This window comes from Lagenorhynchus albirostris, chromosome 7, assembly GCF_949774975.1.
Source record: "Lagenorhynchus albirostris chromosome 7, mLagAlb1.1, whole genome shotgun sequence".
Lineage (NCBI taxonomy): Eukaryota > Metazoa > Chordata > Mammalia > Artiodactyla > Delphinidae > Lagenorhynchus > Lagenorhynchus albirostris.
The window spans coordinates 11,424,503-11,452,279 of NC_083101.1; the positions used below are offsets into that span (position 1 = coordinate 11,424,503).

At 40.3% G+C, this 27,777-nt stretch overlaps 1 protein-coding gene across 4 annotated transcripts in view; it reads left to right on the top strand.

The window, feature by feature from the left end:
* The first annotated feature begins 1,048 nt into the window (after window positions 1–1,048).
* DENND1A (DENN domain containing 1A) overlaps window positions 1,049–27,777 on the top strand; it is a 541,897-nt gene continuing 515,168 nt past the window's right edge. For 2 of the 4 annotated variants that reach the window (XM_060154381.1, XM_060154382.1), the window contains exon 1: window positions 1,049–1,123. In XM_060154381.1, coding sequence (XP_060010364.1) covers window positions 1,107–1,123 — 17 coding nt within the window. In that variant the 5' untranslated portion in view covers window positions 1,049–1,106. The remainder of the gene's footprint in view (window positions 1,124–27,777) is intronic. The other 2 variants (XM_060154383.1, XM_060154384.1) reach the window with 2 other exon arrangements.

Consider the following 27,777-nt stretch of genomic DNA (forward strand, 5'->3'; position numbering starts at 1 on the left):
AACCATGTAGGGGAAATAGAGTGCCTGCTTCAGAGAGGGCACTCACTCACCCATGCACTGAACAGTAGCTAATGGTAGTGATCATTACTGCTGGCTTTGTGATTCCTCCAGGCCTAGAGGGGATGATATTGGGACATTCATTAAAATGAGCCCCAAGGGGGAGCAGGCTGGTGATCTTGGCTCTCAAGTACCTTCATTTGCCTTGACTTAGTCTCTGTCAGGGACTGTTATGGTGACATGAGATGTCTCTACTGGAGGCCCCCAAATGGCTAACAAAGGGAGGCAGAGATCCTCAAGGGTAGGGCAGAGCAGAGCGACTAAATGGGTCCTATGAAGCCGTCAGGTGGCTTTCCTGTGGGGATGTGAGGTCTCCTTAAAGGTCTAAGAGGTTTAAGGTCTAAGGGGGTCTCCATCAAGAACCATGTTGGGGAAGTGGCTGGTGTGACAGAGAAGAGGGGCTATGGCTCCCTTAAGGAACTTACTGCAAGGTATGGGATTTTCAAAGGAAAAAGTTGTCTCTTCCTGGAGGCCTGAATGGGAGACAGATTATCTCTAAGCCAGAGCCACTGGCTGGGAGGACTCCACAGGAGAGGAATGGGTGAAGGTTTCTTCAGGTGAGCTTGGGGATCTCTGTGGGATGAAGATCTTTTCAGAGGGGTTGTAAGGTGTTGGTTTCTATAGGAGAACAGTGGGAGGGGAGGTCTTTAGGGGCCTGCGCCCGGAAAGCACCACGCACCGACCTCCAAGAGTCCACCGCCCTCACGCGGCACTGCCTCCCGCTAGCGGACTACACTTCCCGGCAGCCCCCACGGGCGGCGGCGGTGCGGGCGGGAGGGGGCGGCGGTGTGAGAGGCGGAGGGGGCGGCGCGCGCCGGGCACGCGCGCCGGCGACCATGGCGTTCGCCGGGCTGAAGCGAGTGTATTAACCCCGGGAGGCGGCGGCGGCGGCGGCGGGGGAGCGAGCCTCGAGCGGGCGGGCCCCAGCCTGAGGGAAGGGAGGAAGGGGCGGGGAGAGCGCCGGAGGGAGGCCGGTCGGCCGCGGGCGGGCGGGCAGCGCAGCGCAGCGCCGAGCGGGGCCCGCGGGCCCATGAGGAGGCCCGGGGACCATGGGCTCCAGGATCAAGTGAGTGCGGCCGGGCCGGGCGGAGCCGGGCCGGGCGAGGGGCGGCGAGGCCGGGCAAGGGCTGCAGGGCAAGGGCTGCAGGCCTCGGGCCGCGCGGGGGACTTGTTGCCGGGGCCCAAGGGGCTCCCCGCGTGCCGGCGTCACGCGGGGAGGGGGACGGTTGCCATGACGATCCAGGGAGGCGCGGGGGCGGGGTGGAAGGGCGCTGGTGGTCAGTTGTCCCCTTCTCACCTGAGGGGGGGAACAGCTGAGATTACAAGGTGGACCCCTCCCCGGGGTTACAGAGAGCCTCTGAAAACGGTCACACAACTGTTGGGGGGAGGGCGAGAAATCTCTAGAGGCAACTCCCCAAATGGGTGTTTGGGGCGCCCCTGAGAGTCGGGCAGGTCCTGGCTGCTTAAGGCCTGCGGGCCCCCATAAAAGTCGCGTGAGATTTTCAGAGGGAGGGGCCACTCAAGGACTGAAGGTCTGGATGGCCCGGGGAGGAAGGCCCTTTTCTCTCTGCTCCTGTTTCCCCCTTCTATCTATGCAAGTCTCCCCACAGCGAGGGGCCAAAAGCTGTGAGGGAAGATACCTCTGTGCTGTAACCGAGCACCTGATCTTGATAATCGTTGGAAAGGTTTTGTAATTCAATCTGGCAAATTCCCTCACTCATTCATTCATCTGGAGTCCCTGGTGAGGGGTTAGTTTTCCCCGGAAAATGTTGATACATCTGACTTGGGAACCCATTGAAACATTGTTGCCCTCTTTCTAGACCTAGAAGTTGACTTTGGAAAGTGCAACTTTTATGCAGTCCCATTTGGGTGTGTTGGTTTGAACTCTATCTCCCCTCCCAGCCAGGTCCTCTTTTGGCCTCTCCCTTCCTCAGTTCCAGAACATGAGATGCCTTATCTCTAATCACTAACAAATGTTCACTTTTTCTCTATGAGTAATAGAATTGTTTAACGGCACTTACAAACCCTGTTAGCAGCACAGGCTTTTCCTTAAAACAGCTTTCATAGGATACTTTAAACCCGCTTACAAGAAAGTCTGAGACATGTGTTTACTTCAGCATTTTGAGAATTATGCTAGGGAAGTTTGAGAGGGGAAGGGCCTTATGAGTGAAATCTAATAATTATTCAAGCATTGCATCTCTTGTCCCGTCAATGTCCATGCAGTGATTCCTTTGCCCAGCCTTGTAGACCCCTGACCGGCTTAGGCCTCCATTCACAAAATGTATTTTAACAGGCTGCAGCAGCCCGGAGACTAGAAAAGTTTGCTTATGATAATGAAAATGGAAGAGTTGGATGAGTACACTGTTAATTCTTGATTTTTGTGGAAATGAGGGGAAAAAGAAGCATGCTCCAAATACGAGCTTAAGAAGCTTGGGAGGTAAAAAGACGTAGTGTGTGAAGCATTGGGATTAAAGAGGCACTCCAAGTTCAGCTCCTGCTTCCAAGTAAGAGTTGTAAACTTGGGATTTCAATAGCACTTAGAAACACTTCACAAAAGCCACCATAGAGTTGCAGAGTATACTTGTGAGGATGCTTACCTTTCTTGTTACAGAGAAGTTCAGAAACTTGCCAAATGTGGGTCAAGTCAGTGTCAGAATCAGCATGAAAATCCAACAAGTGGAAGTTAAGATGACTAGGCATCAGGTCTCTGTCTTGCTCTTGAACGTTGCAGGTTGGCAAATACATACCTTAAGAGTGTTTTGTGGAGCCCATCTATTTATCTCAGCGCTTGGGCGAGAGAACTTATACTAATGCATGAAATTCTGTTAAGCAAATTAGTATAAGGGATAGCCCTTTTGATCTTGAAACTAGACTGCTCGGTGATAAAAACTTAGACATGGGAATTATGTTAGCTTGTGGTGAGGCTGAAAGAGTATGAAGAGAGAAGTTATGAGAAGTAGTTGTGATTTATGGTGACTGTTGACTATGTAGCTTCTGCCTGCAGGTAGGAATGAGGATGGACAGGTGGTGAGGAAGCCATCTTCTTAGGCGCTCCCTTAATTTTGGGGGGAAACAGGGCTTTGATTACTACTGACCGTCTGTTCCATCCTGATAGGAAAGAACAGACTGAGCTCAAGGTGTTCACCCGGCTGAGGTGTAGTCTAAGTGTGCAGGCTCTATTTTGTAGGACAGTCTTGGGGGTGGGGGAGGAGAGCATGGGGTGCCCCTCTGAGCAGGAGAGCGCTCTGGCCGCCTGTGCTTTCTCTCCTCATCTCTGATATTGTGTGGTCCAGTCACGCTAGCAATGTGGAATCAGATTTGGATTCCTATTCCGGTTCTTTTGTCTGCTGACTCGGAAACTTTGTACAGACTTTGTACAAATATCTCTTTCTGCCTCAGTTGCTCTGAGGGTAAAATGGGGAAGACTATATGTTGCAGGGTCCTTATGCGCAATAAACACAGTATCAACATGACTGCTGGGCCCATATTAAAAAGTCGGTAATTGTTAGTTTCTTTTACACCTTTTCTATCAAAAGACTAAGAAAACTGTTATATTTTATACCAGAAATGTTAGAGAACTGTGAGTTTCAGGTAATGGAGAAAAAGGTTTTGATGATCCAGGAATTAGACTGAACATGCAGAGCAGGACTCAACATTCTCTCATTAAAGCATAAAAATTGATTAAAAACAGTACTCTGCGTAATTGTGAAGCTGGTCTGTTATGTGATCAGTAGTAAAGCAGGTGAGTTCCTAGGCACAGGTGTTGAGGTTCAGTGCTTGTTCAGACTTTCCTTTTAAGCTAAGGCTGGTTGAACACAGTCTCTGTGTTAGGCATGGTGATAGTGCTTTATGTGAACCATTTTATCAAATCCTCACAACTGTCCTGTGATGTAGCTACTGTTGGCTACATTTTTCAAATGAGAGAATGGGGGTTTATAGGCCTTAGATCAGATGCCATCCTGAGGAATCCTACCCTGATGACAGTGCCCTGCCCCCACCCCTCTTCAGCCTAGGCCAGGTGTCCTTCATCCATGCCCCCTTATCCCCAACCTAGGCCAGTGTCCTTCATCCGTGCCCCCTCTTCCCCCACCTAGGCCAGGTGTCCTTCATCCGTGCCCCCTCGTCCCCAGCCTAGGCCAGGTGTCCTTCATCTGTGGACCCCCCCCACCCCAGCATAGGCCAGGTGTCCTTCATATGTGCACCCTCTCCCCCCACCTAGGCCAGGTGTCCTTCATCTGTGGACCCTCTCCCCCCACCTAGGCCAGGTGTCCTTCGTCTGTGGACCCTCTCCCCCCACCTAGGCCAGGTGTCCTTCGTCTGTTTCTGTGGCTCCCTGTGTTTATCACTGTCATAGCACTAAATCCAGTTCCTTGTGTGTCTCCTATACTAAGCCCGACATAAACTTCTTGAGAGCAGGGACTGCCTTATTTGTTTTTTGAGTTCCCTGTGTCAAACCCAGTACCTGACACATAATGCTGTTTAGGAAGAGTTTATGGAATGCTTTTAAGAAATATGTTAGGATCTGAATTAAGTTCCTAACTAAAGGCTCTGGGTTGAATGTACATAGAGCTAAAAAATAACAGTTTGCTATTTGAACTCTTGAGGAGGAAGAGTGTTTAAGTGTTAAGTTTTAAGCCAGATTGCCCTGGTCTAGGCAGCAGTTCCTTATTTTTTTCTGAAGAGTGTTTAGTTCATGTTCATTTTAATAAAGGAAACTTGTCTTGCCTCAGACCAAACATCTACTTGACAAAGGAAAGAAAAGGTCACCAGTATGCAGGTAGCACTCTGGAAAGCTCCTAAACCTTAAACCTGAGCAGACATTTATTTGTCTAGAGAGATAAAAGGAGCAATGGTAACTGCCAGTCTTCAACAGGTATGTTTAAATCTTATTTAGTGTTTGAGTGATCCCAGTGGACTGGAATGTGGTTAATATGAAGCAATTTAACTGATAATGTAGACACACAGCAGGAAACTGTGGCAGTTTAATATTGCTTGTGGTGACATCCTAGAAATTGTTTCCAGGCACCAAGGGCAGGAAGTGGATTGTAAGTAATTGAAAGAAGTATTCTAAGTGAGTTTGAAGAAACCCGACATTTATGGACTTGGAAAGAAGCGTACTCAAAGATATGAAGGCATACAGACAGGACAGGGCAGCTCATTGGGCTTTGTGGTAGTGTTTATTCTGCATTATCCTGTATACCTGTCTTCAGTACTATGTTATGTGCCCGGTAGTATGCTAAGTACTAGGGACACAAAAATGAAAAGATCTTGCTTTAAGCCTCTCCAAAGTAGTAGTGAGACAGCAGTGTAAAGCAAAACCAACTCCCTCCAAGTCCCCTCCCCACCAGGAAACCTGAGTGTCGGACAGTAAGATCATTGCTATAATGGAGATGGAGCCCGTGATGAATAGGTGAATAAGTGAAGGAGAGACTGTCTCCTAAGGAGGGCTTCCAAAGAAAGAATGCTTCATCAAGATGATGTTTCAGTTGAGACAGGAGAGATGAGTAAGGGTGTGAAAGGGGTAACAATGGTGGCAGAGGGAGTAGAAGCCATGGTGATGGCTGTGGTGATCATGGTAGTGACAGTGGTGGCAGTAGTGGTAGTAGTCTCAATAGAGGGTACAGTATGTGTGAAGACAGGACACATTAGGGAAATAAAAATGTTAATTACCACCTAATAGACATTAAAATGCCAGGAATTGTTAGACATTGGGAGTTAATGGGAATAATATTTATTCCTACTTTCATGGAGTTTACAATCTGGTGGACCTGACAGATTAAAAAAATCAGTTCACGTGAAAAAAAATCAGTTCACGTAAAGCTACGTGGATGTGCTATAAACACAAGTTGCTGAGAGAGGATGGTGGGAGTGGCTGCCCTATTTTAGATAAAAGTAGTGAGGGAGGGCTTACCGTGGAGATGACATTTGAGCTGAGACTTAAAGGATGAGAAGTCATTAGCCATGTAAAGAAACTCACAAGACTTCATTCCAGGCAGGGTGGGGCTTACCTGAAGCCTCGAGGCAAGAAAACCCTAGAAGGATTCCAGGAACTGATAGTGGGTTTGGGTAGTGACTGATGGCTGGGAGGCTGGGGTGAGGTCAGAGAGAGACTGGGGCCCTGAGCAGGGCCTTATAGGCTGTGGTAATCTGCAAACAACTTTACTAAATAAACCGTAGTATAACACTTATTCTTTTACAGTATATAATTAAATGGTTTTCAGTATACTCCAAATACCACTATCCAAATCCAGAACATTTTCATCACTCCAGAAAGAAACCCCATACCCATTAGTGGTCACTCTCCATTCCCCCCAAACCCTCTCAGCCCTAGGCAAGCACTAACCTACTTATTGTTGCTATAGATTTGTCAATTCTGGGCATTTCATATAAAGGGAATCATATAAAATATAATCCTTTGTCTTTCCCTAAACGTAATGGTTCCCAAGTTTATTAATGATATAGCATATATGAGCATTTCATTACTTTTTATCATTCAGTAATATTTCATTGTATGGTTAAACCACATTTTATTCATCCATTCATCAGTTGTTAGGTATTTGGGTTGTTTCCACTTTTTCACTGTTAGGAATAATGTTGATGTGAACATTTTGTTTGGACATATGTTTTCATTTCTCTTGGGTATATACCTAGGAGTGGAATTGCTAGATCATATGGTAACCCTTTTTAAGGAACTGTTAAACTGTTTTCCAAAGCAATTGCACCACTTTGTGTAAAGTGATATCTCATTGTGGTTATGATTTGGTCCACATGAGTTGTATAGAAAACGAAAGATCAGAGTAGACAGAGATAGGCTCTCAGAAGAGGGTGAAACTGGAACTGAAAGAAAAGTGAGATTTGGAGAAGGGAGGAGGGATTTCTGGGGGAAGAACAGCGGAAGTTTTATGACTTGGAAATGGGGATAAGCCCATCATTGTTTTCTGATACAGAGAAGCAGCCTTGGCTTTTTAAGATTGCTCTGCTCCAGGCTTTTTCTGGATAGCCCATTAAAAGATTCCATTACCAAAATGCACCACAGGCTGGCTTCTTCTTGAGGCCTGTTGTGTAGCACAGCTGACATATCTTCCTTCTGTGGGATAAGACTAGGGAGTTGAAATGTGACTTCCTCTCCAGGGCCGTCCCCTGCCTCTTTTTCCTCTTTCCACCACGGTGCTCCCCTCCCAGTCTCCATAGAAGAGAGTACAAAGACTTGGGGTGGTGGAACGGAAGTCTTGCTGGAGACTGAGCTCCCCATTATTAGTACCCAGAAGCAGTCCCTTGAATTTTCATGACTTTTCTGGAAAATGTTTTGCTGCAACTCCATCATTCTAATTTGAGTCATTGCAGTCAACTTGGAGGGGTTTGCACAGCAGATAGGAAGGTTGAAACAGGGAAGATAAAAACCTGGAGTATTGCTGTAGGAAAACATGTTTTTATTCACACTGTTAAATCTGTGTGTAAGTTCCAGGCTGGAATTCTTGTGAGTTGCAAAGGTTCAGCCTTTTACCTGGCCCTAGGGGGAACTAATCTCTGGATTTGAAACATCCTTTTTGCTTAAAAGGATTTTGTTCTAAAATGGAAAGATAAACAAGGAAGTAAACCAAAGGAAACAAAGCAAAGTTGGTCTCCTCTACTTTAATTGAAATTCATACCCATTCATTCTAAGTATTTCTAAGTATGGACTTGAAAAGGAGCCAAATAAAGGAAGTAACAAAATATATGTTCAAAATATATGAGTTCTTATAGAAAAGGTAGGTTACATCCCAAAAGTTTATTTGTAATTTGGTTATGGTAGTTAGAATGTATTTTTGGGATTTCCTTGGCGGTCCAGTGGTTAAGACTCCACGCTTCTAATGCAGGGGGCACAGTTTCGATCGATCCCTGCTTGGGGAGCTAAGACACCACATGCAGCAAGTGCAGCCAAAACCAAACCAAAACAAACAAACAAAATGTATTTTTCTCTTAGAGATACTGTTATGTATGTCAGCCATAAGGACATTCCAGAGGAAAGGAACTGTGTGTGTAAAAGAGATTAGGGAGATGACAGGTATAGCTGAAATACAGAATATGTGGGAAAAGATTATAGGTGTTGAAGTTGAAAAAGCAGGTTTGTGCTACGGGGATCTCATGGCATTGAAGGATTGAGTTGGGAATGTAGTATGATGAGACTTGGGTTTTTAGGAAGATTACTCGGGCAGCAGTAGTTTAGGATAGTGGTATCTCTGGGTTGTGCAGCATGATCCATGGGGGTGTGAAAAAAATATATTAGAACCTATATTTGTTTCTATATCAATCTTCAAAATTTGTTTTTGTGTTTTCTAATAATATACTATAGATGAGTGTAGTAAGACATTCTTATAATTTATAAATAAAAATACATATATCAGATGTATGCTCAAATTTTTTTCCTGATAGGGAGGAATGTGTGCAAAAAGTTGGAGACCACTGGTTTATGGAAGTGTTTATACTGCAGAAGATCAAGGTCCAAAGTGAGGTTTTAGTTTTCAAAAGAAAAAGGACGACTTTGAGAGAGATTTTAGGGAGAATTGACAAGACCTGGTGACAAATTACATGTAAGAGGTGAGAGAAGAATCAAAGATGACTTGCCAAGGTTAGCAAAGTTATATTATAAATGAGTGTTTGGAAGGTGAGGACTGGTTATATAATGTGTTTGCTTTTCTGAGGAAAAGTGAAAAGTTATAATTGGGAGAAGGCATTTTAGTCTGTGGTGAGAAAGGAAGAAATCTTTAAGGGCGCCGTAGTGAATGTGTGTGCTTGGTTAGATGAGTAAGATTTCAAGTGGGCTGGGCCAAGTTGCCGAGGGGAAATTTGTCCGTGTTAGATTTAGGAAGAGAAAAAATAAACTTCTGAACTCACTTTAGCCACAGGAAAGGTTTCAGGGATGTTGCATTGATCTCGCCTAGACTATGAATAAATAGGAGGAAGGAAACCAATCTAGAGAAAGATGCTGTTTGACTTCAAGCAAACAGTTCTTGTACTCCAGGACCTGAGAGGAGCGAGGGGGATGTGGGCCTCCGAGACGCTAGGGTTTGAGTCCCCACAAACACGCACGATCCCCATCTGAGTTCTAAGTTTCTGAGCCTCAGTTTTTTAATTTATAAAAGGAAGCTAATAAATTCACCTCTAGTGTTGTTGTGAGGATTAAAAGCAACCTTATGTCTAGCCCTCAGCAGAAAAATGACCGATTAGTAAATGGCAGCTGTCATTAATATTGTTTGGAGTGGATGGGACACTCTTGTCTGAAGAACCTAGGGTTAAAAAAAAAAAAGTCAAAAGAAAGCAAGTGTTCCTTTTTATAGTTGTTGTTTTTTTTTTTTAAAAAGACAAAGTATTTGCTTTTTCTCTGTATGTTAGGATGATGTGTTGTATATTTTACTGAATTTATTGGAAGGTTTGTGATCCTGGTATGTGCAAAGCACTATTTCTCTTACTGGTTGGGAGAAAAGAAGCTTAAAGTCTGCTAAGAGAAATAAGATGAGCATGTAAATAATTAAAATGATAATAGCATTTAAGAATATTTTATGCCTCCTCTTTCACCAATAACTAAAAATTTTATTCAGTTTTAGAAAAGATTTACCCCATTTATATTTATCTGTTTAGCTGGTATCAGTGTTCACTTCTTGTCTTTTTAATATAACTTCATTCCTTTTTTTCTGAGTGTTAAAATTATTTAAATTTTTTTATTTTGGAAAAATGTAAACATTATAATAGTAGAGAGAATAGTATAATGAGCCCCCAAATGCCCATCACTCAGTTTCAGCACTTACTAATTTATGGCTTTCTTAGTTCCATTTATAGATAACTGACCATAACGCTCCTCTGCCTCCTAGTCCTAGATTATTTTGAAGTAAAGTATGTCTGGTTATCTCTTTTTGATCCATTAATTTATTAGGGGCTATAAAATGGTGATATTTTATTTCCATCATTTCTTCTTGATATTAGCTAGAATACTTCTATAAAGAAAAACTTCTTCATATCAACTGTTTGTTTACCCTAAGGTGCAGTTCATATAGGAAAGGCAGAATAAATATTTGATTCAGTTTATTTATTTTTCAGACTGAGTTAGTTTCCTAGCATTTTCCCCAGGTGACTGATTCTTTTTTTTCTGTCACGTGAAACGCATAGATTTAAACCTGTTTGCTGTATTTCACTCTACTGTAGTTATCCTCATTGATGTTAATTTGCCCTATCTTTGTCTAGTGGAAGCTTCTTTAAGTTAATTTCTAGAGTCCTTTTGACAGAATCTCAGTAGTTTTTAGTAGCTCCCTTGCCTTTTGGTATGATGAGATGTTGCAGACTCATCTTGCATGTTTCCTGCTCCAGACCTGTTTTCTGCTGTTCCTCTAAGGAGTCTTGCTTCCTTTTGGTGGGAAATGGTGTTAGAGATTAGAGTCTGGGTTTTAGAACTTTTTTTTTTTTTTTTGCTACTAGGTTATTTCTAGTAGCAAATATTATTATTTGCTACTAGGTTATTTCTAATAGCAAATATTATTATTTGCTACTAGAAATAACCTAGTAGCATTATTTCTAGGCTTCTCCAGGGGTCAGAACTAGGAAGAGTGTGTGTGTGTGTCTGTGTGTTTAAGGTAACTACATCACATGTTCACATTGGTATTTACAATTCAAGACCATAGCATTTTAATTTAACCTCATTATTCTTACATCTGAATCTCTTATCACTCATGTCGAAAGTCCTGATTTCCAGTGACACCAACAGAAGTACTCTTTTTGCTTTATCCCACAATATCCAGAAACTCAACAGCAATACCAACATTACCACCAATAATATGTACTGAAAAGAGGTTTTTGGGTTTTTTTTTTCAATTTGGCGATTCTTTTTGTCCTTAGAGTATATCACATTAGGAATATATAGTAGTTACTGTTTTAAAACTAGAAATAGTTTCTCTGTGGTTGTGTCACCAACTCAATTCATAGTGTTATTTTTTTTTCTCTTTCAATCTTTTGGGATTGCTTTTTAAAAATAATTTTGTTTTATAATTATATAAAAAACTTCTATGGTTTCAAAGCCAAATCTACAAAAAAGGTATATTCAGAAAAGTCTAACTTCTATCCTTCCCACACCACCCTGTTTCTTCCCTCCTCTGTAGGTAACTAGTTTAAAAAATTTTTTTTCATTTTTAATTTCATTAGAAAAAAGTAAACATGTAAGTATATTCACACTTCCCCTCACCAACCCTTCAGAGAAATGATAGCATTCTGTGTGCACTTTTCTCCTTTACTTTTCTCATTTTATACCCTCTAAAGAGATCACTTGTAGTAGTACATATAGGTCATCCTTATTCTCTGTAGCGACAGCATAGTACTCCATTGGATGGATGGTACATGGGTTATTCAACCAGTCTCATGCTGATGGTCATTTAGGTTGCTTCCAGTGTTATATGATGCTATAATGAATAGTCTTGTGTATGTGCCTTTTTTGTATTTATACCATTATACCATTGGGATAGATTTTTAGAAGTGGGATTGCTGGGTCATAGAGTAAATTTATATGTAATTTCACTTTAGTAAAATTGTAAAATAGTAAAGTAAAATTTTACTATAGTGAAAAGTGTCAGATTCTCCTCCACACAGGTTGAGCCAGTTCATATACCCATATATGATAGTGCCTTGTTGCCTTACAGCTTCACCAACAGAATGTGTTTGTCAAACGTTAAAAATTATTTTAGTCAAAGCTATAAACGCACGTGTTAACAAATCAAATAGTTGTAAGAGCTCATGATGAAGAGCAGTAATTCTCTACCCTACCCCACACTCCTTCAGGAACAGCCTCTACTAACTTATTTTATTTTCAGTTCTTCTGGTGGTTAACCTATAACCCTTAGATACATCTCTGTCTCTTAATTTAATTAACTTTAGACAGTATTTGTTGATACCCTGAAACGAAAGATGATGAGTACCTTTATAATACCTCTCTCTTTCCTCTTCCACTGTTTTATTTTGAATTTTATTTTATTTATTTTCTTATACAGCAGGTTCTTATTAGTTATCCATTTTATACATATTAGTGTATACATGTCAATCCCAATTGCCCAATTCATCACAACACCACTACCACCTCCCCGCCACTTTCCCACCTTGGTGTCCATACGCTTGTTCTCTACATCTGTGTCTCTATTTCTGCCCTGCAAACTGGTTCACCTGTACCATTTTTCTAGGTTCCACATATATGCGCTAATATACGATATTTGTTTTTCTCTTTCTGACTTACTTCACTATATGACGGTCTCTAGATCCATCCACTTCTCTACAAATGACCCAATTTCGTTCCTTTCTATGGCTGAGTAATATTCCATTGTATATATGTACCACATCTTTATCCATTCGTCTGTCGATGGACATTTATGTTGCTTCCATGACCTGGCTATTGTAAATAGTGCTGCAATGAACATTGGGGTGCATGTGTCTTTTTGAATTATGGTTTTCTCTGGATATATGCCCAGTAGTGGGATTGCTGGGTCATACGGTAATTCTGATTTTAGTTTTTTTAAGGAACCTCCATACTGTTCTCCATAGTGGCTGTATCAATTTACATTCCCACCAACAATGCAATTTCTCCAACCCTCTCCAGTATTTGTTGTTTGTAGATTTTCTGATGATGCCCATTCTACCTGGTGTGAAGTGATACCTCACTGTAGTTTTGATCTGCATTTCTCTAATAATTAGTAATGTTGAGCAGCTTTTCATGTGCTTCTTGGCCATCTGTATGTCTTCTTTGGAGAAATGTTTGTTTAGGCCTTCTGCCCATTTTTTGATTGGGTTTTTTTTTTTATAGTATTGAGCTGCATGAGCTGTTTATATATTTTGGAGATTAATCCTTTGTCCGTTGATTTGTTTGCAAATATTTTCTCCCATTGTGAGGGTTGTCTTTTCGTCTTGTTTATGGTTTCCTTTGCTGTGCAAAAGCTTTGAAGTTTCATTAGGTCCCATTTGTTTATTTTTGTCTTTATTTCCATTACTCTAAGAGGTGGATCAAAAAAGATCTTGCTGTGATTTATGTCAAAGAGTGTTCTTCATATGTTTTCCTCTGATTTGTATAGTGTCCGGTCTTACATTTAGGTCTCTAATCCATTTTGAGTTTATTTTTATGTATGGTGTTAGGGAGTATTCTAATTTCATTCTTTTACATGTAGCTGTCCAGTTTTCCCAGCATCACTTATTGAAGAGGCTGTATTTTCTCCATTTTATATCCTTGCCTCCTTTGTCGTAGATTAGTTGACCATAGGTGCGTCAGTTTATCTCTGGGCTTTCTATCTTGTTCCATTGATCTATATTGCTGTTTCTGTGCCAGTACCATATTGTCTTGATTACTGTAGCTTTGTAGTATAGTCTGAAGTCAGGGAGTCTGATTACTCCAGCTCTGTTTTTTTCCCTCAAGACTGGTTTGGTTATTCGGGGGCTTTTGTGTCTCCATACAAGTTTTAAGATTTTTTGTTCTAGTTCCGTAAAAAATGCCATTGGTAATTTGATAGGGATTGCATTGAATCTGTAAATTGCTTTGGGTAGTATAGTCATTTTCAAAATATTGATTCTTCCAAGCTAAGAACATGGTATATCTCTCCATCTGTTGGTATCATCTTTAATTTCATTCATGAGTAACTTGTAGTTTTCTACATACAGGTCTTTTGTCTCCCTCGGTAGGTTTATTCCTAACATATTTTATTCTTTTTGTTGCAATGGTAAATGGGAGTGTTTCCTTAATTTCTCTTTCAGATTTTTCATCATTAGTGTAGAGGAATGCAAGAGATTTCTGTGCATTAATTTTGTATCCTGCAACTTTACCACATTCATTGATTAGTAGTTTTCTGGTGGCATGTTGAGGATTCTCTATGTATAGTATCATGTCATCTGCAAACAGTGACAGTTTTACTTCTTTTCCAATTTGTATTCCTTTTATTTGTTTTTCTTCTCTGATTGCCATGGCTAGGACTTGCAAAACTATGTTGAATACTAGTGGTGAGAGCGGACATCCTTGTCTTGTTCCTGATCTTAGAGGAAATGCTTTCAGTTTTTCACCATTGAGAATGACGTTTGCTGTGGGTTTGTCATATATGGCCTTTATTATGTTGAGGTAGGTTCCCTCTATGCCCACTTTCTGCAGAGTTTTTATCATAAACGGGTGTTGAATTTTGTCAAAAGCTTTTTCTGCATCTGTTAAGACGGTCATATGGTTTTTAGTCTTCAATTTGTTAATATGGTTTATCCCATTGATTGATTTATGTATATTGAAGAAGCCTTGCATCTCTGGGATAAATCCCACTTGATCATGGTCTTTGATCCTTTGAATGTATTGTTGGATTCTGTTTGCTAGTATTTTGTTGAGGATTTTTGCATCTATATTCATCAGTGATATTGGTCTGTAATTTTCTTTTTTTGTAGTGTCTTTGTCTGGTTTTGGTATCAGGATGATGGTGACCTCATAGAATGAGTTTGGGAGTGTTCCTTCCTCTGCAATTTTTTGCAAGAGTTTGAGAAGGATGGGTGTTAGCTCTTCTCTAAATGTTTGATAGAGTTCACCTGTGAAGCCATCTGGTCCTGGACTTTTGTTTTTTGTAAGATTTTTAATCACAGTTTCAATTTCATTGCTTGTGATTGGTGTGTTCATATTTTTTATTTCTTCCCGGTTCAGTCTTGGAAGGTTACACTTTTCTAAGAATTTGTCCATTTCTTCCAGGTTGTCCATTTTATTGGCATACAGTTGCTTGTAGTAGTCTCTTAGGATGCTTTGTATTTCTGCGATATCTGTTGTAACTTCTCCTTTTTCATTTCGAATTTTATTGATTTGAGTCCTCTCCCTCTTTTTCTTGATGAGGCTGGCTAATGGTTTATCAATTTTGTTTATCTTCTCCAAGAACCAGCTTTTAGTTTTATTGATCTTTGCTATTGTTTTCTTTGTTTCTATTTCATTTATTTCTGCTCTGATCTTTATGATTTCTTTCCTTCTGCTAACTTTGGGTTTTGTTTATTCTTCTTTCTCTAGTTCACTTAGGTGTAAGTTTAGATTGTTTATTTGAGATTTTTCTTGTTTCTTGAGGTAGGCTTGTGTAGCTATAAACTTCCCTCTTAGAACTGCTTTTGCTGCATCCCATAGGTTTTGGATCGTCGTGTGTTCATGGTCATTTGTCTCCAGGTATTTTTTGATTTCCTCTTTGATTTCTTCAGTGATCTCTTGGTTATTTAGTAATGTTTTGTTTAGCCTCCATGTGCTTGTGTTTTTTACGTTTTTCTCCCTGTAATTCATTTCTAATATCATAGCGTTGTGGTCAGAAAAGATGCTTGATATGATTTCAGTTTTCTTAAATTTACTGTGTCTTGATTTGTGACCGAAGATGTTATCTATCCTGGAGAATGTTCCGTGCGCACTTGAGAAGAAAGTGTAATCTGCTGTTTCTGGATGGAATGTCCTATAAATATCAGTTAAATCTATCTGGTCTATTGTGTCATTTAAAGCTTCTGTTATTTATTTTCATTTTGGATGATCTGTCCGTTGGTGTAAGTGAGGTGTTAAATTCCCCCACTATTACTGTGTTACTGTCGATTTCCTCTTTTATAGCTGTTAGCAGTTGCCTTATATTGAGGTGCTCCTATGTTGGCTGCATATATGTTTATAATTGTTATATCTTCTGCTTGGATTCATCCCTTGATCATTATGTAGTGTCCTTCCTTGTCTGTTGTAACATTCTTTATTTTAAAGTTTGTTTTATCTGATATGAGTATTGCTACTCCAGCTTTCTTTTGATTTCCATTTGCATGGAATATCTTTCCAGCCCCTCACTTTCAGTCGTATGTGTCCCTAGGTCTGAAGTGGGTCTCCTGCAGACAGCACATAGATGGGTCTTGTTTTTGTATCCATTTAGCAAGCCTGTGTCTTTTGGTTGGAGAATTTAATCCATTCATGTTAAAGATAATTATCGATATGTATGTACCTATGACCATTTTCTGAATTGTTTTGGGTTTGTTTTTGTAGGTGCTTTTCTTCTCTTATGTTTCCCACTTAGAGAAGTTCCTTGAGCATTTGTTGTAGAGCTGGTTTGGTGGTGCTGAATTCTCTTAGCTTTTGCTTGTCTGTAAAGCTTTTGATTTTTCCATCGAATCTGAATGAGATCCTTGCCTGGTAGAGTAACCTTTCATCACTTTAAGTATATCATGCCACTCCGTTCTGGCTTGTAGAGGTTCTGCTGAGAAATCAGCTGTTAACCTTATGGGAGGTCCCTTGTATGTTGTTTGTCGTTTTTCCCTTGCTGCTTTCAGTGATTTTTCTTTGTCGTTAATTTTTGCCAATTCGATTATTATGTGTCTTGGCATGTTTCTCCTTGGTTTTATCCTGTATGGGACTCTCTGTGCTTCCTGGACTTGGGTGGCTATTTCCTTTCCTTGTTAGGTAAGTTTTCGACTATAATCTCTTCAAATATTTTCTCTGGTCCTTTCTCTCTCTCTTCTCCTTCTGGGACCCCTATAATGTGAAAGTTGTTGCATTTAGTGTTGTCCCAGAGGTCTCTTAGGCTGTCTTCATTTCTTTTCGTTTTTTGTTTTCTTTATTCTGTTCCACGGCAGTGAATTCCACCATTCTGTCTTCCAGGTCACTTATCCGTTCTTCTGCCTCAGTTATTCTGCTATTGATTCCTTGTAGTGTGTTTTTCATTTCAGTTATTGTTCATCTCTGTTTGTTTGTTTTTTAATTCTTCTAGGTCTTTGTTCAGCATTTCTTGCATCTTCTCGATCTTTGCCTCCATTCTTTTTCCGAGGTCCTGGATCGTCTTCACTATCATTATTCTGAATTCTTTTTCTGGAAGGTTGTGTATCTCCACTTAATTTAGTTGTTTTTATGGTGTTTTATCTTGTTCCTTCATCTGGTACATAGCCCTCTGCCTTTTCATCTTGTTTGTCTTTCTGTGAATGTGGTTTTTGTTCCACAGGCTGCAGGATTGTAGTTCTTCTTGCTTCTGCTGTCTGCCCTCTCCACTGTTTTATATATTTATATTATTTCTAATTTTTATAATGGTTACATTTTAATGTAATATACTTAATCCTCTATTTCATTCACTTTCTTGTTTTAAAATTTTATTTATTTATTTTTGGCTGCATTTGGTCTTCGTTTCTGCATGTGGGCTTTCTCTTGTTGCGGAGAGCCGGGGCCACTCTTCATTGCGGTGCGCAGGCTTCTCATTGCGGTGGCTTCTGTTGTTGTGGAACATTGGCTCTAGAGTGCAGGCTCAGTAGTTGTGGCACATGGGCTCAGTAGTTGTGGCTCACGGGCTCTAGAGCACAGGCTCAATAGTTGTGGCGCATGGGCTTAATTGCTCTGCAGCATGTGGGATCTTCCTGGACCAGGCCTCAAACCCTTGTCCCCTGCCTTGGCAGGCAGATTCTTGGCTACTGTGCCACCAGGGAAGCCCCTCATTAACTTTCAATAGTGTCTTTGATGCCCCACTTTCTAAGGGAAGGATAGCTCTTCTACTTTCTCTTAGCTTATACTTTTACTTTTATGTGGTCATTTTCATTCTCATCCAAGACCAGGACCAAGTTTTCCTTTATTTATCCTTAGGTTAACTCTGAAAATTGTGTTATTATGAATATTTAAATATTGTTTCATACAGGTCATGTAGGGTGCTAGGATAACACTTTCTTCCTTTTTGGTGCATTGTCATGATCCCATTTGAAGGAGCGTGTTCTTAACATCAGGGTCATATAACTTTTTATAATCCATTCAGAATTTAAAATTATGCTAAATTTCTTTTGTCCTGTATCTGGATATATATATATTTTACATTTATATGCACAAAATAGCACCAGACAACAGCCTTGTGTAAAGAGCAGCCCAGGGCACCACATGAGTACTTCCATCCTCATGTTGGCAAACTGAAACCTCTACTTTGCAGCCTTTGTGGGGGCTGGGACATCTTTGGGAGCCTGAGCTCTGGCTTCGACTTTGGCCTTGGTGGAAGCCTTAGATCAGCAGAGGAGTGTCATTAGAAGCATGTCTCCCAAGCTTTCAGGACCTTGAGCTTGACAGAGGCCTTGATGGTCTTCGTTTTATTGGTTTGCGTCTTCTGTAGACCATTCTTGTGTTTCTAGAAAAAGTTCAAGATCCTTAGGAACTTAGGTTCCTCCTCCTTAAAAGATGTCTTTATGATTAGGGTTTATTGATGCCATTTTGGAACTAGTTATATGTGGTGTGGTTCTTGGACTTGGCCATACGTGCACTGCTGTTTGTAGCGCAGAAAGTGCTTGAGACTGGAAAAGAGTCATATCTAAATTTGGATTTTTAAAAATTGTATTCTCTCCCTCCTCTCTCCCCTAGTTTTTAAATCCCTTTTTTCTCCCTTGCATTATTTGCTTCACCATATCCTTAATTTTTTCCAAACTTGCAATCATACTTGCAGTTTTATCGGGGCTTTGTTTTTTTTTTCCTTTTTCCTGATGATTTCTTCCTAACTTCCTGTTCTGATCTGTATAAAGTCAGCTATATTCTTGTAATTCTGGAATGTCCCTTCACCACTCTCCCATTTCATTATTTCCTGGCCCCTGTGTTATTTTAATTTGTTTGCTGGAGGACAGATTTAAGTTCTTGTAGGAGACAATCACATCAGTGGACTTTGCTAAAGGGTGCATTTGAGTTCTTGCAAGTCTTTTCGTGTCTGAAAAATGTCTCCTTTCTCACACTTGATCAGTAGTTTATATGGTCATCGAGTTCTAGGTTGGAAAAATTTCCTGCAGAGCTTTGAAGGCATTTTCCCACTGTCCTTTAGCTGGCTTCCTGTGACACTGCTCTGGAAGGGAAAGGGGGCACTCTGCCTTCATATTGTCAGGTTGGGGTATATGACTAGGTTCCCTGTTAAGCCTTCCTTCACACCCAGGATGCAGAATTCCCCTTTACTGCAGGGTTGGGATGGGAGTTCTGGTTCCCAGGAGACCTCCACCGATATCTCCCTGGCTGGGTGCAGTGGTGCCTTGTTGCTGTTCCCTCCATGGCCTCATTTACTGCCACATGAGAGTGGCAGGCTCTCCACAGCCTCCACTGAAACCACGTTGAGAGAGTCTTCGTTACTGTGCAGTGAGGATAATGAAAGCCCAGGCTCCCTACTTGGCTTCCTCTAACACCAACAGGGCAGGGGGTGGGTGGATGGGATACAGTACAGCCTGGCAAGGGTAGAAATCTAAGTTCTCTCCCTGCTCGTCCTTTGCTGACTTGAGTGGTGTGAGACCACACAGGTTTCTCAGTCATGTTTGGCTGTATTGTTTGGTGCTTATTTTCTGAAAGTTTTCTGACTTGTTAGGCTGCCCCTTTTCAGGTTATTTAGTTAGAGAGAGCTGACTTTTGTTGGAGCTCTTTTTGGTCTTCATCAATTGGTGTTTCAGGTTGCCAGCTGCTGTAGTCATGAATGGATGTTCAGTTTTATCAAATGCTTTTTCTACATCTATTGAGATGATCGTATGATTTCTCCCTTTGTTAATGTAGTGAATTACATTTATTTTCAAATGTTTAACTTTGCATTGCCGCGATAAACCCATTTGGTCACGATCTCCTTTTTATACATATTGCTGGATTCAATTAACTAATATTTTATTTTTTTGTTTGCATCTGTAGCCATAGGATATTTTGGCTATAATTTTTCTTTTTTGTAATGTTCTTGTTCGATTTTGGTATCAAGGTCATACTGGCCTCATGAGAAAGAGGACTATATTAAAAAACTATTCAAGAAGTGGTATGATTTTTAGTGTAAAAAGAAGTTATCAGTGGTTACTGATTTTTTGGATAGACAAGGGAGGTGTCTATATTGAATTTAAGAAAATTAAGTATTACTCATAAGTAATGAGAATAGGAAACTGCTTATGTGTTTCCCTAAAATATGAGGGGTTAGGTAATCCCTCCCTTCCCCCTTCCACATTCACACTCACTCTCCCTTCTCAGTTTTATTTACACAGATTTACTTTTTTTGGCTGAACAATTCAATATCAAGTTATGGTCATCATGATGTTTTATCTCTTAGTATTTTAGCATATATCTCCTAGGAACAAGTATATTTTTCTATATAACTACAATTCTTTTATCACCATAAAGAGATTTTACATACATACAATAATGTTATCTAACAAAATTCATATTTAAAATTTCCTAGTTCCAATACTGTCCTTTGTAGCTGTTGGCTTTTGAGTCTGAGTCTAGTTAGGGATCATATGTTGCTTTTAACTGTCGTGTTTCTAGTTTCCTTTCAGCTATAATAGTTATGCCTTTTTTTTTTTGTCTCTGACATTGACTTTTTAAAGAATCCTGACCATTGTTTTGGGTAATGTTCTACATCTAGGATTTGTCTCATCGTTTCCTCATGCTTAAGTTCATGTTTAAATATTTTGGCAGGAATACCACATACCATAGGTAATGTGTCTAATACTATGCATTTGTATTCTGCTTGGAAGTCACCAGTTTTTCTTTCATCCTTATTTAAAAGGCTCTCATTTGTTGTCTTTTTATCCTCTTCTTTTCTCTCCCTTGTAGCTTTCTGTTGCTGTTTTGTTGAAGTCATGTTTCTGTTCTATTTAAGTATGCCACTTTCCTGACACAATATTAATGTTTTTCAGAAGTATGTTTGTTCACCAAGAGATGATATTCTCTTTCCCCCATTTGCAATATTTTTAACAGGTCTTTTATTTTCCATATGCTCTTGAACAAGGGGGGCTCTGTCTAGATTTGCTGTTTGCCACAGGTGGGATGAATGGGGTACCATGGGCACTGTTCTTTATTCCCATGGGTGACAGTGAGATCCCCTTCTCAGATCTGTAGTTGAAGAACTCATTCATGTTCATTGCTCCCAGTTGAATTCCTAGTGACTAGCAGGTGTTTGCACTACTGAGGTAGTAAATACTGATTATCAGCAGAGAAAGACAATTCAGAATGTTCTGGTTTAAGTGAAGGATGCAGCCTGGGGTGTCTCATTTGCTGTGACTAGTATATAAAGTTAGTCTTTCTAACACTGATCAATGAAAGTTGTTTCTCCTCTGCCTGTTAGCTGGTTATTCTCTTTGGTGCCAGAGGATAGGTAGTCATAGCCTGGAATTAAGAAGGAAGAAATTATAGAGTGTTCTGATGGCCTACTTCTTTTTTTTTTAAATTAATTTTTATTGGAGTATGGTTGCAGCCTACTTCTTAATCTTTTTTTTTTTTTTTTTTTTTTTTTGGTACGCGGGCCTCTCCACCGTTGTGGCCTCTCCTGTTGCGGAGCACAGGCCCTGGACGCGCAGGCTCAGCGTCCATGGCTCACGGGCCCAGCCGCTCTGTGGCATGTGGGATCTTCCCGGACCGGGGCACTAACCCGTGTCCCCTGCATAGGCAGGTGGACTCCCAACCACTGCGCCACCAGGGAAGCCCCTTCTTAATCTTTTCTCAGGCAAATTGGTCTGACCTTTCCCACCTTGGTCTGACTTCCTCATAGGAAAAGTTCCATATTGCACAGGAAAGAACAATTTAGCAGGAATATGAGTTGCACGTTATTAGTTCAGTGGTGCTCAGACATGTTCAGGTGATGGTGTACCTAAAAGTAATGGTATCCTGAGGAATACTATGAAATATTTATGTATTAAATTTCAAACTACATTTTTTTCCCCTAAGTCAGATACTACTTTATATTATATTCTAAAACAGGGAATAGCAGGTGAAAGAGGTTTAAGAAAAATTTATAGTAGGAAAACTTAAAATTATATTATCTTAGTTTTTTCATGCAAATTGGGAAAAGGCCATATATGGCACCTTAGTCTATTTCCCAAACCACCAGCGTTTCAGGTATTTTATTGAAATCCAAAAAAAAAAGAATAGTTGATAAATTGGACTTTATCAAATTTAAAATCTTTTACTTGTCAAAAGACACTTTAAGGGCTTCCCTGGTGGCGCAGTGGTTGAGAGTCCGCCTGCCGATGCAGGGGACACGGGTTCGTGCCCCAGTCCCGGAAGATCCCACATGCCGCGGAGCGGCTGGGCCCATGAGCCATGGCCGCTGGGCCTGCGCGTCCGGAGCCTGTGCTCCGCAACGGGAGAGACCACAACAGTGAGAGGCCCGTGTACCGCAAAAAAAAAAAAAAAAAAAAAAGACACTTTAAGAAAATGAAAAGACAGGCCACAGACTTCTAAAAACTCACACATTTGACCAGTTCTTTCTATTTCCACTGCTGCCTTCATATAAAACATTTGTCTAACATATATTTATATATAAACTCAGTACTTTTTAATTTATATATAAACTCAGACTTTTACAACTCAGTAAGACAGAATCCAATAGAGAAAAATGGACAAAAGATTTGAACAGGCACTTTATCAAAGAAGATATACAGATGGCGAATAAACTTGTGAAAAATGCTTAGCATCATTAATCATTAGGAAAATGCTAATTAAAACAATATTGAGAATGCCCTAACACACCCAATAGAATGGCTAAAATTAAAAAGACTGACAGTGTCAAGTGCTGATGAGGATTTGGACCAACTGGAACCTTCATACATTGCTGATGGACTCAGAGGTGAGGCTTGAAGTTCAAAGCTAACTTTATGGGGTCATTTTTCTGAGCTTTCCTCTCTCTATTATCTCCCCAGTTCCCTAGGGCTCCCTTTTTGTTCTGCTGGTCAGAAAGTAGGGGCTTTATTAACCCTGTTCTGCTTTGCTCTTCCCATGACTGCATCTATAGTCCGGACCTAGCAGTGGGAGGACTGAGAAGATTAATTACATTAATTGGGCTTCTTGAATGTGTGAATGTGTATCTGTTGTCAGTTCTGGAAATTTTTCAGCTATTTTCAGACCCAGTACTAAGTGAAGAGGGGAACCCAAAAGGGTAAACAGAGTATTAAAACCAGCTTTCTAAAACCTGCTATTGGTTATAACCCATTCTTTTCTCCTCTTCTAGAATATTGACTAGTTTTATATTATATTTTCTGTGCCTATCTTCTGTGTCTTTAGCTTTTATTAAAAAAATATTTTCTCGGGCTTCCGTGGTGGCGCAGTGGTTGAGAGTCCGCCTGCCGATGCAGGGGACACGGGTTCGTGCCCCGGTCCAGGAAGATCCCACATGCCGCGGAGCGGCTGGGCCCGTGAGCCATGGCCGCTGAGCCTGCGTGTCCGGAGCCTGTGCTCCGCAACGGGAGATGCCACAACAGTGAGAGGCCCGCGTACAGCAAAAAAATAAAAATAAAAATAAAAAAAAATATATATATTTTTTCTCTCTTTCTGAGTACTATTCTATATAGTTTCTGTATATTCATTAATTCTCTTTGGTTGTATCTTTTCTGCTCCTAAGCCATCCATTGTGTTACTCTTATTTTGAGAAATTTTTTGTTCTTTTTCAATTTTGCTTGATCATGTCATAATGTCTTACTCTTTATTAATTTTCAATCCCTTTTATTTCTTTAAGCTTATTAAACGCATTGCATATCCAGACTTATAATTCAAGTATCTGAAGTCTTTGAAAGTCTGATTCTGCCATTTTTTATTTCTGAAGTTCTTATTTATGGGCTTTGTTTCCCTGAGGGTTTTCAAATTTTTGCTCATGAGCTCATTATTCCTGGAACTTTTTGTGAAAATTATTTTGAGGCCAAGGTTGAAGTGAATTTTTCCAGAGATTATGTAATTCTTTTGTTAGTGTCCTATGGCCACTTTTAGTTTGTGACCATTTCAACTTAAATTCCTGGGTTGAAGTTTTTTTTTTTTTTTTTTTTTTGACCATTCAGTAGGAATCCCTTGTGAGAGACAGCTTGTGGTTGAACTTGCAGAAAGATTTTTCCTTTTTTTTCAATACCAAGTTTTGAGACTAGTGGTTTTTACTATAGTTCCTGAATGTGTACATGTGTGGATGGTTTTCTGTCTTGATCATCTTTGTAGTTCCCGTTTAAATTATGAGGGAGGGGTATCTATTACACTTTCCACCTTAGTTTTTTACTGCATTCCTTGAACCCCATTAGATTGGGAGAATGAAGCTTGCATTGGTCTATGTAAATGCCCTCAAGGAGAAAGCTAGTTTGTGTGTTTTGATTGCTTTCTTGGGTTTCAGTCTTCACTTAGTTCTTTATCTGAATCTTCCTTATTTTCTTGTAAGCTCATCAGTGTGTTTATTTGAGGAGATGAAAAAATCCATTATTTATACTTGTTTTCAGTGGAAGTTGAGAAAGGTACTTAGCTTGTCATATTGCCAGAAATGGAATTTGCAGCTGCAGTTTTTCCAAGTTTTAATCAGGCAGATTTAGTTGCTATTTTTCAAACTTTACATGAACATTCATACCTCTGTACTTTATGCAGGCTCTTCCCCCTGCTTAAAATCTCTCTCTCTTCCCCAACTAGCTAAATCCTGTTCATCCTGCAGTGTTTGCTTCAGGTTCTCCCTCTTTCTGATGCTTCTCTTGAATGCTTTAGCTCAGCAGTTCCCAGATGCTTGATGTTTATACCAATAAAATTTTTAAAACAAGTTTTGTGGAACTGCATAAAACTGGTCATCTCCTCTCACCATTATTTTTGAAAAGAAATTACAGTTTTACATCAAGAGAGCAGGAGGAACATCATGTCAGATTAGAGACAGTTTTAAAAATTCAATTAAATACCTTTCTATGGAAAACACACTGCAGTGTCCCATTTCCCCCCTCATTTTGCAGCTGACTGGAAATGGCCTCAGTGCCGACTGTCCACAGATAATCAGACCCACAGCCTTAGCCCAGAATGTGGTCTTCAACTTGCAAACCCACAGCATTTTGTTGTACCTTTTATGTGACATCTAGTCATGTATTTCCTCATGGTAGCTCATGTTTGACTGTTGGCCTTTATATTTTATTATGTTTTGTCTCGACTAGATTGTAAGCTCCTTAAGAGCCATTATATGTATGTATTTAGATTACTCATAAATGTGTTGAATGAGTTAAATTTAGATGCCACAGATGATAGCTGAAACCTAGAAATATGTACAGAGCACACATTCGAGTGTATCACAGCTCTCTTGTTTATTTCCCAAGAAAAAAGAAGTTTTAATAGGAATTGTGAATCTCTTACTCATCTCTCTTTGCCTCCTCAGGGAAATTAGTTCAGTTAAGAAACTTAGTGCTTGTTAAAAGCCAAGCCTTTTGTTAAGGGGCTGAGAATAGAACTGAAGTGAAACAAGGTTCTCAGTCTAGTGGATAACATGTACATAAAAGTAGAAAGTGTAGCCTACCTCCTGGGAAGCCTTATAATAGAGCTTTGAAACAAGTCTTGTGACAATGTAGAGAGAGCAACTGAGTTTTGTAACGGAGTCAGAGGAGCCTCCAGAGAGGACACATTCATTCATTCATTCATTCAGCACATATCTCTTAAATGCCAGCTACTTGCCAACCACTGTTCTAGATGCATCTTGAATGAATTGGACATTGTTTGGGAATAGAGCAAATTTAGGCAGGGAAATTGGGATCCAGAACATGTCCTTTGAAGTAAGAACAGGCCTGGGTTTAAGTTCATATACTCAAGATATTTGTCCTTGGGCAAGCTATTTAACTTCTCTAAGACAATTTTGTAAAATTCAGAAATACTCCCTACCTCACAGCGTTGTCATGTGGATAAAATGAGGTGTGGTGTATAAAGTGCTTTGTTCAGTGCCCAGCCCTTCTGAAATAGCTCAATAAATGGTAAAATTCACATACACGGCATGCGGGGTGATTAAGGCCTGATGAGAAGCGCAGTTGTGACTGTAATACTTGTGTGTGTGTGTATGTGTGTTGGTAGGGGGTGGTGGCAGATGAGGCTGCAGGGTCTAGCCAAGGCTGAATCGCAAACAACCTTGCATGTCATGCTAATGAGTATCTTTTTATTCCTGAATGCATTTGGGAGCTTTGGAGTTTATATTTTTGTCTTTATTTTCTAAACTGTGTCGTGGCATGCTGAGCTGTAGCATAGTAATTAAGAGCATGGAGTTGAGCTAAAATGCCTGGGTTCTAGTCCCAGTGTCTTCATTTCCTACATGCCTGACCTCAGGCAAGTATTTTAACCTATCTGTACCTTAGCTTCATTGGTAAACTGGATAATAAACATACCTATCTTATATGTTTGTTTTGTTTGCATGTATTCTCTTTGAGCCACTTTTGTTTTTAAAGCTGTGGAACTCTTTGTCAGAGGAAATCTTATTTGAAAATTAGACATCTAAAACAGTAGAAGTAGTTCTGTGTAGTGGGTCCCTTTCATTTCTCTCCCTTTCCCGGTGAGACATATCTGCCCTACCCAGTGAAAACCACTGCCCCAGAGCAAGTGACCGAATGTCTTCCACTTAAGTATTTGTTGAATTGATATTCAGGGCAAAGAACTTTTATAAGTTGGGAACTTGGGAAATTATCATTTGTATTAATCTAAATCAATATTTTTATATAGAAATCATGAAACTTCATATTAACAACTAAAATATGACTGTATTTTGCAAAGAAGATTGCAAATCTTTTTGATTTAGAATAATAGAGCTACAAGATGTCAGAACTGGAAGAATTGATTCTTAGAGATCTGTTTAGAGATGGGGAAATTGAATTCTAGAGAGAGAAGTCTTTAAAGATATGTTGCAGCCAGTCCACGTGTGCTCATGTGTTAGTCCCCCTGGGCCACTGTTTTCTCTCATTTCTTGCTCAAAGATGCACAGTAAGTTCATGGCCAAAACCAGGGCAAGCAGAGAGTTTTCATCACTCTAGGACTCATGTTTCTTTACCTACTGTAGAACAGCGAGAGATTTTCTTGGCTTTAATGTTGACTTTGCTCTGAAGGGTTATTTGGTGGTCTATGGATTGTTTTCTGTTCTTCTAGTTGGTCTTGAAGTTCTCTGAAGGACCTTGGACTTGGGCTGCTTAGGTATTCCAAGATGCCTTTCCTTATATCGATAAGTTTTTATGTCTGTGATTAAGTGCTATCTATCAATAAATCTAGAGCATAGGCAAACTATATGAAAAGTAAAGATTTTTTAAATTAAAAATGGGCATTTTATTATTTACCTGGGTGAGTAAGCAGACCAACTGTAGCTGAAAATCTTATGGAAAATTAAAGTTTTCCTGTCTCTTAGTGATCTTTATATTAAGGGAGTAGCAGACACTTGAATAGGTGTCCTTGGGAGGTCACATAGAGCCTGGACCTGAACACTTGGGGGAGCTGAGGTTCCACAGTCAGTCTCTCAGGCACTCCCACAGCCTCCAGGCTCTTCTACTCTCTCAAGAACCAAATAGACTCTTGTATTGGGTTTTCTCTATTTCCCTCCTCTCTGTGGGCTCTTCCTACTTGTGATCAGTGTTGGCACTATTATTTAAGTAGGTCCCAAACCCGCTGGCTATGTACTAGAATCACCTGGGGAAATTAACACTTTTTTCAGGGACCCCATCATGGACCCTCTGAATGACAATCTCTGGAACCTGGGAATCTGTGTTTTCAAAAAGTTTCCTCAGGTAATTTTGGTCAGTTAATAGACCTAAGTTCTAGAACAAGTCATATAACTGACTCCAGCTCTGTGACTCAGTGCTGGATTCCAGGGAAGAGAATCTGACTGACTCAGCATGTCAGGTATCAATCCTGGTCCGTCCCCACACCCGCCTTTTTAAAAGGGGAGGGGTGTGTGTGTGTGTGTGTGTGTGTGTGTGTGTATACACACACACACACACACGGATATAGCATGTGTGTGTGTATATATATACACACACACACACACACGGATATAGCATGTA